The 12,500-nt window shown below is 36.4% G+C and overlaps 1 protein-coding gene across 3 annotated transcripts in view; it reads left to right on the forward strand.

Annotated features, from left to right (window-relative positions):
- LOC122250471 (uncharacterized protein C2orf42) overlaps window positions 1-9,694 on the forward strand; it is a 9,987-nt gene extending 293 nt beyond the window's left edge. The window contains exons 2-8 of one of the 3 annotated variants that reach the window (XM_043011894.2): window positions 1,359-1,571; window positions 2,592-2,783; window positions 3,424-3,672; window positions 4,306-4,487; window positions 5,537-5,768; window positions 6,707-6,904; window positions 8,138-9,694. In XM_043011894.2, the coding sequence (XP_042867828.1) occupies window positions 1,359-1,571; window positions 2,592-2,783; window positions 3,424-3,672; window positions 4,306-4,487; window positions 5,537-5,768; window positions 6,707-6,904; window positions 8,138-9,004 (2,133 nt within the window). In that variant the 3' untranslated portion in view covers window positions 9,005-9,694. The remainder of the gene's footprint in view (window positions 1-1,358; window positions 1,572-2,591; window positions 2,784-3,423; window positions 3,673-4,305; window positions 4,488-5,536; window positions 5,769-6,706; window positions 6,905-8,137) is intronic. The other 2 variants (XM_043011896.2, XM_043011897.2) reach the window with 2 other exon arrangements.
- Window positions 9,695-12,500: the final 2,806 nt, after the last annotated feature.

Here is a 12,500-nt window from a genome sequence, read left to right on the forward strand (position 1 = left end):
AGGGGGGTTGTGTTGGTAGCTATGAAGGGGTTGGTTGATTGTTTGTTTGGGGTTGTGGTTGTCTGGTTGTCAGGGGTGGGGGTGGGGGAGCAGGGGGGGTTGTGGTAGTGGTTATGGTTGGTTGTATGTTTGGGGTTGTGGTTGTGTGTGTGGGGGGGGTTATGAATGGATTTGGTTGTTGTTGGAGGTTCATTTTTGGTTGGTAGATTTTTTTTTTTTTTGAGGGGGGCGAGGGGTAGTTATTTTGGCTTTTGTGATTTTCTGTTTTGGAAATGTCGTGTTAAGTTTTTTATTTGGAGATTTGGATTTGAATTGATGTGTTTTTACTAGATGAGTTTGTTGTATTGAATGTCAATGTTTGGTATTATGTATTTATAACTTCTGTTATTGATGTTCAGCCTGTGACCTTTAGAAATACGTAATTAATTGAGGAAAGTAAGTTAGTTTGTATAGAAACTTTTGCATATACTCATTCAAAGATATAACTATTTTCTATGATATTTTTCTTTTGATTGTTGAAAAGTTGCGTAGATGTTGAAACGTGTCACAAAGCTAACATTTTGATATTGGTAATATATCTTATCCATAATTTATGTCCTTGGATGATTATTTACTTTCATACAGAAGAGATTGAAAGAAAAAACATAAAAATACTGATTCAATTTTTTTTTTGTTCATGGATTAACCCATTGGTCGAGGTTTTTAATAAAATATGTACACAGTCGGATGGCGGGTTTACATTGTTTGGCACGGTGTCATCCACGTCTATGACCAACTCTGCCATTGCAGTAAATCATACCATCCGCTGTCAATGGGTTAAGGAAGTAGTAATAGCAAGGCTGTGGCCTCAATAATTTGTGTTTTGCAAAGGCCAACAAACTACCCCCATGTATTCGCAGCAACATAGACTTGGATTGGTTCTTTATTTGACAAAGAATTGCCAGGCTGTCAGTTAAGCTCTATCTTGATGGAATATATGTGCCGGTGGTTTGTTTGCTTAGCGGGGACTCTTCCAGAAATCTCTCTGAACTGAACTGAACTGAACGTTTGTACATGCAAGTATAATTCTCCGAGCAATTCTGGGCTTACCTTTACTTGCTGCTGATTATTATTATTTTTTAATCTTTATAGCCAATACATTATTTTCTTCTATCTTTGTATGGTCCTATTCTGAACATTGAAAATTATGATAGGAAATGATAAAAAAAAAAAAAAGAGAGAGAGAGAACCAATAATAATTAAAATCAGAATTATATGGAAATAATATATGCATTAGATAAGATTGAAAAAAAAAATTGCCAAGCATAAAATTAAGTGAAAGGTATAAAAGCATTTTACTTCTTGTCTTTCATCCCCAGATGCCTCGAGAAGACAAACGCGCAACATTTCTAACGGATTTGGGCCGTGCCACCATGAGAGGTGTAAGAAAGTGCCACAAGTGCGGCACCCTTAATGGCACTCGAGGCTTCTCCTGTAAGAATAAGTCATGTGATGTCATTTTCAAAGAAGCTGGAGAAAAACGAAAACTGTCAACCGAGGCGTGTCGAATTACAGCCGGTACAGACGCTCAGGTAAGGCTTGGGTATAAAACACAAATATAGTGTAGTGAATGTAGTTATTCCTGAAGGAAATAATTGATTAATGAAAGTCACATTATATGATGAATAATGCTATGGTTTAAGTATCATATATTCAATTTTTTTTCAGTAATATTTGTTGATTTCAACTACAGAGGGAAACTTGTATTAACTCCAAAAGCTGACAATTTTTAAGGCTATGTTTGCACTCAGCCCAAAAATTCCAGAAATCTTTTTTTTTTTTTTTTTTTGAAGATCTTAACTGTAACCCATTAACAACGGGGCTATTTTGGCTCTAAATGGTCATAATGCCAGGATATGACTAATGCATAAGCCTAACGCCTCGAGATTCTTGGCCACACTGGCTGCGGCTGAGTGCTGTACACCCAAACACCCGGCATGCCAGCCACGACTAAATATTTCGTCCCCGGCATCTGACCCTGGAACCACTAGACGTGGTATCTTGTCACCCGCCATTAATAGATTAAACACCAGAGAATGTAGTTCTCATGGATTTGAGGCTTGAAGAAAGATGTCAGTTCCAAATTTACTAGTTTACCCCATGCTACTTCTCATTCACATTGAAGAATAGGCAGAAAGACAACCTACTCAGTTTTTGGAAGCTGATGCTCTACCAAGGCAACTATGCATGTGCTCCATTGAGGCAGCTCGAACTCTCATGGTTAACTCACTCACGACAGGGGCATTCCAGCCTTGAATGTCACAATGCTGGGGCTTTCGAGCGCTTAGGCCTAAATCAATTAAATGGCTGGTACAATATTGTGCCGCCCGGCCACTGGGCTTTTGAATGAGCGGCACAGTAGTGTACCACCCGTCCAGAAAGGGTTAAAGAGAAGATCTTGGAAAATATTTTCATATTTCTGAATATGTCTCATTGGATATGCATAGAGAAAAGATAATGTAGCCGAGACAGAAGTCAGTTTGGTTTCTTATTACTCATAAATTACTTTCATAGAATATATCATGTACCAACTCCGTCTTGCATCTTTTCAGATATATTCAGTTAGAGTACGTGACAAAGGTCCAGACTACAGAGGTTTCGTCCAGCTGCCCCTTATTCAGTCGATGGACGGATCTGGCGATATATTTATCGGGGCCGAGCCATTAGACGACCCAGTGCTCCTGGTGCAGATGGGGGCCAGGTGTTACGTGGAACCTTGCCAACGCAACTATGAAAAAATAATGGTAAGTTTTGTGCTGGCGGTAGACTTTGCATTTGATTTTATTATTTGTTTATTTATATTTGCATATGTTACTTGCCTTTTTCTTAAGGTTTGTTGTTTCTTAAGTTACATTTCATGATGGATTGATTCATTTTCAATTCTTCTCATGTTTGTTCTGAGGAATCTTTTCTTGTTCTTGCCAAATATAGTTCAGATTGTGGTAAATCTTGAAAAGGCTCATATGTGAAGAAGTCGGAAGTAAATAACATTTCTTGTTGTTTTGTTTTATACATAATATGAACTTTAACACTTTACATAAAGTTGTTTGACTTGTATGAGAAGATATACTTAGTGTTGGATATGAAATGTGATTCTTAACTTCTTATTGGTTTATGAATATTCATAAACATCATAATCTCTCTCTTAAATAGTTGTGTCTAGGATCGTAGCTTTTTCTTTCTCTCCTCTCCAGTTGTGCCCTTCGTGAAAGATGGAAAACTCAGCTTATTACCTCTAAAAAGTAATTTATATGTACTGATATTAAATTTGTAATTGGATTTAATTTTATGCTTCAAAAGGCACTATTTTAGACAATCCATGACAAATCTGTGTGCAGAAAGATTCTAACGATTGTTCCTCTTCTTATTCGCCTCTAATTTCAGAATCAGCCAGTTCTGTGTTCGCATATCAGAGCAGCTTCACAGTGTTTCAAAGAAGCGCAGAGTCTCACTTTGAAAAATTCAGTCCTCAACTCTTTACCAATACCACAGTCCATCAAATCTGACATTTGGCAGTTAGCAACAGACACCCCAGGTCCACTTGTCCAGAGAGTGTCTAAAAACATCATGGTCGTTAAATGTAAGCCAGAGCCTCTCCATCCTTTAGGCTTCTTACATTTTAGTTTTCAACAAGTGAGTACCACTAGGAATTGGCAGTAGTCGTTTAAGTTATGATTAAGGAAGTCCTGCAGGATCTCAACTTAGTGTTATATGACGTTCATGACCCCAGTTGTCTTTCCCTAATGTTTCCAAGCGTCGCGGTGTGCATCTTTGTTGTTTTGTAGATATAAGGTATTGAGTTTTTTTGTTTTTTTTCCCATTTAATATGGCTTATCTTGCATGTGATTGATAAATCAGTTTAGGATATAGTGAATTTGTAGCATTTTGGATAGACCATCTACATATTATTCTTATATCTTGTGTACTATTCAGATTCCTTCCATCCTATATGTTACTATAGATTTTTTGAGGGGTTTACATTTTAAGTTATGATAAACATATAGAAAGTTTGTGATAATATTAATTAGTTGACAGTATTATTTTTATGTTATTTTTTTTTCTCCTTACTGTCATTGAGACTAGCATAATTATGAAGATGAAGGAGCTTTTTAGGAATAAAAGGCTTGAAGTTTTGTACAACATTCAGTAACTCTCTTTTTTCATCATTACTTTACCTACAGTTCAAAGTTTTGGGGCAAAGCTTCATATATACTTTGATGCTTATTATTTGTCAATAATTCTCACCTTGTTGTATATCACTGTCAGGTTCGAAATAAGGAAGAAATGGAATACAAATATTATTGTGGGTGTAGAGCTTTCAAAATACAACCTGCAGCCCGAGACGTGACTTTTCGGAAGTGTGTTCACCTTTATGCGTGTGTCGTGGCCTTTGCAAGCGATCTCCAGTTAGCTCAGGAATTCTCATACTATATCAATTTGATTCAGAGGTAAGTGTGTGAAGAAGATTTACATCAGTTCATTCCAGTTTATTCAAATGAGTTCAGACTATTTGTTGAAAGCATGACAATTCTGTAGTTGTAGTGCAAATATACCACTTCTAATTGATCTAGTTTTGAGTCTATAGATTTAGCTATAGGGCTTTGTCAGAATGTATTGATCCATAAATTATTTTTGTTAAAATATGCTGTCAGAACTTACATGAATACAGATATATAGAGACCAATAGGGGCTTGAGATGGACAGTTATGTGAGTTTTCTGAGGTGTTTTTACTTCTAGAGGATTGCCTGTCTTTAGCTGTTAGCAATCAGTTATTTTCCCATAATATATGTAGTCCCATTTTTTCCACTCTAGAATGCTCTACAAAGAATATCTAATTTTCCAGATAAGGATATTTCGCATGGTTGAGACTTGGATGAGTGCTCAGATCAAGTAAAAGTTTGTTTTAGATCAGTTTCATCAGATCAATATTTAGGGGATAGCTCACCAGGTATGAGTCTTAAACTGAAACTGCAAATCCATTTGATGTTAAATATTTCACAGGTTTGGCTTTGGTAAAATGGGATTCTCTTTGGCAAGGGGCATGGGAGTGTTAATGTATTAGCAACAAGCTACTGTTTAGTTATCCCTGAAAATGTTGGAAGACATACAAAATTAATATAATTTTTTTCTTAATTTAACCCATTCACGCTGGGGCGACTCCAGCTCTGAATGGTCGTAATGCTGGGGTTTTCGAACGCATAAGCCTAACGCCTCGAGATTCTTGGGTGCACAAGCCGCGAGCCTGAGCTGCCCGCTCGCTCACCCCGAGCGCCAGCCTTGCCCAGATATCTCGTCACCGGCATCTGACGCAACAACCATGAAATGTGTCAGCACGTCATCCGGCGCGAATGGGTTAAAAGCTTGAAATAAACAAAAAACTGCGTGCCACCATAGTAAAAGCAGAAAAAATATGTAAAATAGCTAAACTACTTACTCTTTTTTCTCATATAGATTCTATTCACAATCATAAAAGAGACACCCCTTCTGAACCCACAGTGACGTGAGCCAGAGTCCGAACCTGAGCGTCAGCAGTGCCGCGGGAGACGACAACAGCGTGGGCATCGGGGAGAGCAGCAGTGGGCTCGGCGGAGTGGGAGAGAGATCCTTCTTCATACTGAATGACTCTGGGGATTCCCAGTGCCAGGTGGAGGTGGAGGTCCTGCAGGAGGACTCGACTACGATCCTTGAAGGGATTCCAATATCACCGGCAGAAAATCTGGTAACACAGGTATTTCATAGAAGAGAGTGAATGAGAGAGTGAGTGCATGTGCATGTGTGTGTGAGTGAGTGTGTGTGTGTTTGTGTGTTATGTGAGTGTGTGTGTGTGTGTTTGTGTGTTGTGTGAGTGTGTGTTTGTGTGTTTGTGAGTGAGTGAGTATGTGTGAGTGAGTGAGTATGTGTGTGTGTGTGGGTGTGGGTGTGCATGTGAGTGTGAGTGTGAGTGTGAGTGTGAGTGTGAGTGTGTGTGTGTGTGTGTGTGTGTGTGTGTGTGTGTGTGTGTGTGTGTGTGTGTGTGTGTGTGTGTATGTGTGCATGTCTGTGTGTCTGTGTCTGTCTGTAAAATTACAGGTGTGGTGATTGATCTTTCACCAGTATGCTTGAAAGTCGATTGTAGTTTTCACTGTCTGTAGGTGGTGTGGATGTGTGTATCTGGATGGGTACATGCGTGTGACTATTTTTTTTTTTTTTTTCTCTTGCATAATTGTAGGACATATACACGAGAATTAGAAATACAACTAAATTTTCATTTTCCATCTTGCTGTCCCTACATGTATTGAACTGATACTTCAGAATATAGCAAGCATTGTAGATTTAAAAGGGAAATTGTTATGTTATTCCTTAGAAATATATGTTAGATTATGTATTTGATTTAGTTTGAAAGTAAATTTGCAAGAAGTCGTAGATTTCAAGTTTTAGAACTGTTAGTGTCTAAGTGAAAGAGAATGACTTATTTTATATGTTAATGTGTTGTATTTAGAAGATGTTTATGGTTCTCTTAGTTATGATATCCCCCCCCCCTTCAAAAAAGTAAAAGATTGTATTGTTCAATATTCAAAGCATTATTTTTAATAATTATTATTATTATTATTATGAAGTCCTTTGTCAATTGCAAGTTATTGGGTGTGTGTATATATACTAAATGATCCCAACTTCTCACCACGACAGGAGGAAATAGAAGGAAAGCTAGAGATCCAGCTGAGAACGCCAGAAGGCATCCACCTGCGCACATCTGATGGCGGCACGATATCCGTTCACCAAATACCCGACAATCTCCCAGTGCCAGGCATGAAGAGGAGACAGGACGACTCAGTGGTTCAGGCGAGCTCGGCCCTCCTAACTCTGCAGGAGAGCGGCACCAAGAAGGTAAGGGACATGTAAACATTGGGTGGTGAGGGTCGACTTTGGCTGATATCGTTATGGAAAGTAGTCTGTTTGGCTTGTTTGATGCACTTTTTTCCTTTTCTTTTTTCTTTTTCTTTAATCTTTTTTTTTTCTTTTTTCTGTTTTCCTTTTTCTTTTTTCTGTTTTCCTCTTCCTTTTTTTTTCTGTTTTCCTTTTTCTTTTTCTGTTTTCTGTTTTCCTTTTTTTCTTTTCTTTTCTTTTCTTTTTTTTCTCTTGTTCTTCTTGTTCTTTTCTTTTCTTTGGAGTCAAGTCTGTGGTAGGATAAGGTAACTTACATGGTTATGAGTACAAACATTCATCAATTTATGATCAGGTTCTGTTCCTGAAATTGGGTCACATTGTGAACATCTGTATACCCAAAGCATTATAACATGGGTGAAACTGGCATGTAATTCTAGACACTTAAAAGTTGTAAAGAATTAGTCACAGAAGAACCCCACAGCCAATTAATGAATAGATTGTTGATAATATTGAGAAAGAGACAGAAGACATTTCCGAACATCCTTCTGCTCTTGCCATTAGTAGCCTCAATTCTACCAAGATTTATGGCTAATTAATACTTTCATAGATTCATGAGACACTAAAGATTTAGCAACTATTGGCTAATGAGTCACAGGAAGAGTGAATGGATTTGATTACAAATAAAGTCTGGGCACAATGTGGGAGGGAATGCTTACCTGTGTGTGGTGTAGTGATCACGTGGTCATGCAGCCAATCACAGATCTTATAATTGGTCTTGTATAGATTTTTGGGAAGAGAAAATTAAAGAGTATATGATCAGTTGATTGTATGTTGGTTCATGCAAGGGATGGCTATATTGGCTAGCCATTTCCCCTCTCTTCTTTTTTTGTATGTTTTATAAAGTAAACTTTTCTATTTTCTGTAATTTTAGGGAAGTTTTAGTTATGTGTCTGTGTTGATAATTTTTTCCCACTCTTTTACAAATGGATGGTAAAATTGGTCTCTTGATAAGAATTCTATACAGAGACAAAAGTAGTGAGATTTAAACATCCTTTCTGGTTTCTAGATTATCTATGATAATTTATTAAAAATCATGTTTAAATACCTTTTGTACACTATTCCTTTGGAACAGCACTGTATCTTTGCAATAAGTAAAAACTGAAGTAGCATTGAATATTTTTGTGATAATGGTATTTATTATAACAAGGGACTGAGTAGTTTTTCCGATCTCAGATGTCATCTCCAAGAAGACCACTGACAGGAGCATGCGCCAGAAAAGCGAAGGAACCAGTGGACGAAAGCACTGCCTCGTTTAGCTTCATGTCGTGGTTGGGGAGCGTGACAGAGAGGATCAACCAAACCATGCATTATGGGTTTAACGGCAAGCCGGATCCCCTCATCTTCCACATGCCCAAGCTGTTTTTCGAGTGTCTCATGGAAAGGATAAATGCCAGATCCAAAAAGAAAAGACTGCCGAATCAGACCCAGACTCTGCTGAGGAAGGACTCTCTGCCTGTCGGGCGGTTCACAAAGTACACTTGGAAAATTGTAAGCGACCTCCACGTACGCCAGATCTTCGACAGCCCAGAAATGCCACTGGAAATGACTCGCAGCTTCATACAGAACCGTGACGGTACTTATAAACTATACCAGCATCCCGAGGAGGACTCTGTTTTCGCCAAAGGAAGTCCAAACCAACCCCTCTTACGTCCCCAAGGATACAAAACTAGGTTACGTGTTGGCACAACCGCCCCAGGGCAGAAGGAACCGACCCCATTCATCATTGAGTGGATCCCAGACATTCTGCCGAAGAGTCTCATAGGCGAGCTGCGGATAAAGTTCGAGTTCGACCACCTACACAATGGGCAGCTCCTCACCCCAAGAGAGCTGAGAGGGACGCAAGCTGGGGCTCAGACCATCACGACAGTCAGAAGCCACGGTCCTCTCTTGGCACCAAGACCCCAGCCGCAGCAGTCCCACCAGCAGTCGTCGCAGTCTTCTACGCAGCAGATCTCCACTGCCGATCACATAATCAGCATACCCATAACATCGGAAGGCATGCAGTCGACGGAGAACATTGCGACCATTTTAACTTTTTAATTATCGAATTTCTAGTCAGTTTGTATATGTTGCTGTATCTCCAAGAAGTGAAATATGATTTCATTGATATGGTAATGCTGTTACATTGAAGAAATTATATATAATAGACACTTGTATAAAGAGAGTTTTTATGTCTGAGATCTGAGATCATTACTGTCAGTGGATTTATACATTGATTTCATAATGCCAGTACTTGTTTGTTTGTTTGTTTAAGATTTTATTTTTTAAATGTATTTCTTTTATTTTCATATGAAGTGGTAAATAATATTTATAATGGTGAATGTGCTGGCTGCCGTTTAAAATCATATGAGTTGTATAGTATTCAGTATAGATTTAATGAAATGAAAGTTAGCAGGAACTTGGCCAAGTCCCTTATTATTCTCAGCCTGTGTCTGCGGAAAACCTATTTTTTAAACAGAGTAAATGAAATCTTCAGAGTAAATTATTCAGATTGACAATTTTATGAGTTTGTAAAATGCAGTATTTATATTTTAAATGATATTTACAAATTGATATAAGACGTTGTAGCTATTGTACCTCAGGTAGGGTCACATGTATGTCCTCAGAATTGACGAAGAATTGTGAGAACGAGTTTTTACAATACAGACAATTTTGCAGCTTCTGTAATGTATTAATTCCTAAAGCGTGTAACTAGCCAGTGTAAATAGATAATAAATGCTAATGCATTTGTATGTTATGTATTTACAGTAAATCCTCCCCTTACTGCCTACCGTATTAGAAATTCTGTGGTTTATCATTATCATTATCATTATTTTCATTGTCATTTTTATCATTATCTGTTTCATTGCTATTATCATTGTTTTTTTTCCCATTGCTACTACTACACTTACCACAACAACTAATACTATATAATTTTTTCATTATTACTATTATGATAATGATTATTATTACTACTACTACTATTACTACTACTACTACTACTACTACTACTACTACTACTACTACTACTACTACTACTACTACTACTACTACTACTACTACTACTACTACTGTGAGACTTTGTTATTCTACCGAGGACTCCATAACCTTTCTCGCCATCCATATGTCCCTGGAAAAGCAGGCGTTAGTAAGGATCTTGAACTTGTGTCCGTCGTGATGTTCATTCATGAGGCTTGAGGTAACTGTTAATGAGGGTCTTGCAGTTGTTTCTATATCTTGGAGGTTATATATGTAGGTATGTGGATCATGTGGTAATTGTTGATTTATTTATTTATTTATTTATTTATTTTATTTTTTTATTTTTTTTAGTTTTTTTTTTTGAAGAAATGTATAATTTAAAACCGTTGAAGGATAACGAACACAAACAGCAGTTGAAACGAATAGTAAAGTTTTTTCGTATTATTTTCTGTAATGATATCACATATACTTGCTATAGTATTATACAGGAGAAATTGAATTAAATAATTTGAATTGAATCTACATTCATTGTGAGGAAAACATATCAAATGCAAATTACCATAAATAACACCCTTCTATTTATTGTAATGTTCTAAAATACCAGACAATCATTTAGGCTGAAAATGTACAATTACCAGATCTCGTTTTCACAGACTTAACTTGTGAGAGCAGATTACTCGTGCTGTTTTAACCAAATGAAAGTCTGTCTGTAAGGCAATAAGATCTTGTCTTTATCTAATTGGAACTAAATAGGATTATCTTTTACGGTCTTTACAAATGACCTCTACTTAAAAAAAATCTGACCTGTGTCAGATCACACGCTGCAACTGGTATCCTTAAAGAAACAAAATATCAAGGTAAACGGGATAACGTACTAGACCAAGAAACAATGGGTAACTTAAGGATGCCACTCAAACTATAAAAAAGTCAAGAGAATACAAACATCTTACAAGAAGGTCGAGTGAAGACAAGCACACGAAATCGGGGCAGAACAGGTCAGGTCAAAGGGTCAGATGGTATAGGAAAAGGTTTGACCAGCATACCGGAACACAAAAACAGTCAAAATGTGGGAAGTACGGAGAATGTCAACAGAAGATAACAAAAAATACTGGCCAGGTTAAAATTAGACAGTCTGTTTGTCAGATAAAGTCACGCAGGCGAGGGCATCAACGGAAAGAGCTGGAGGGGCGTGGCCGATCAGTTTATCTACTGACCCGTTTTTCTCTCTCAGATAGAAGAAGAGGTCGTGTTAGTATTTCCCCTTAAATATTGCGTACTTGTGCTGAGGTATATGTTTGGTGAGAATGGCTAAAGTACTGTCTACAGGGAAGGAAGTCTGGTCTGTGTGTCCGGGTTGGCCTCATGCATCTTGCTAGATCAATTAAGCATGATTATATTGCAGAGTTTCGATCAAATATGCTTATAGAACGAGCATGCATTTTCCTATAGTTATCAAGGACGCTACAAACCAGCGTAGTTTCATACTTACTGATCAAAATAACAACGGTTTTCATCTCACCCCTTTCCTGAAAATTGAATGATACAGAAAACAATGCCAGTATAAGTGTTATCTGAAACGGGGGGAAATCACCCAAGTTTTTGGACACTACAGTACGCCATGAAATCACGTAATGAAAACCTTTCACTAAAAAAAAAAAAAAAAATATATATATATATATATATATAAATTAAAAAAAATATTATATATAGATATATATATATATATATATATATATATATATATATATATATATATGTATAATCACACTTTGGCCTAAGGTATCCCAAATTTCCAGGCCTTATGCTTTCATCTTGCTAAGACCATATCTCAAAAAGACACATTTATATCGAAATTTCAACTCACTGACTTATGTCTGTGATCAGCTGGCGAGATGCTATAGAACGCCAGAAGTAATATTTCCTTAGTCATGTGCTGATTACGACACATGGTTTTTGTTTTATCATACGGTAGACTGATATATGATATTTATGGGATTCATTTTGTACTTTATTTAAGTTAGTCATTTTCGTTTTCTGTAGATGACAATTATTTTATTTATTTATCTTTTATTTATTTATTTATCATTATTATTGTTATTTTTGTTATCATTATTATTTTTATTATTATTATTATTATTATCATCATCATCATCATCATTATCCTTTTTATTATTATTATTACAATTATTGTTTTTAATATCATTATCACTATTATAATAATGATAATAGTTATTATCATTATTATTATTATTATCATTATTATCATCATCATCATTATTATCATCATCAGTATTGTCATTATCATTATTATTATTATTACAATATAATTAATATCATTATCATCATTATTATTATCATTACCATGATGAAGATGAGATGAGGATGATAACTATAATCATTATTATTATCGTTGTTATTGTTATCATCATCATCATTAATACTACTATTATTATCAATATCATTATTATCACTACTTATTTGGTCAATGACGTTTTTATCCTCATGAATATATCGTATATATAATCTAACGCATATCAGCATATGTGCTTCTTTTCCGAAGGAATTAAATAACAAATAT

Source organism: Penaeus japonicus, unplaced genomic scaffold (assembly GCF_977035675.1).
Source record: "Penaeus japonicus unplaced genomic scaffold, GWHDUDI00000001_assembly GWHDUDI00000031, whole genome shotgun sequence".
NCBI classification, from domain to species: Eukaryota; Metazoa; Arthropoda; class Malacostraca; order Decapoda; family Penaeidae; genus Penaeus; species Penaeus japonicus.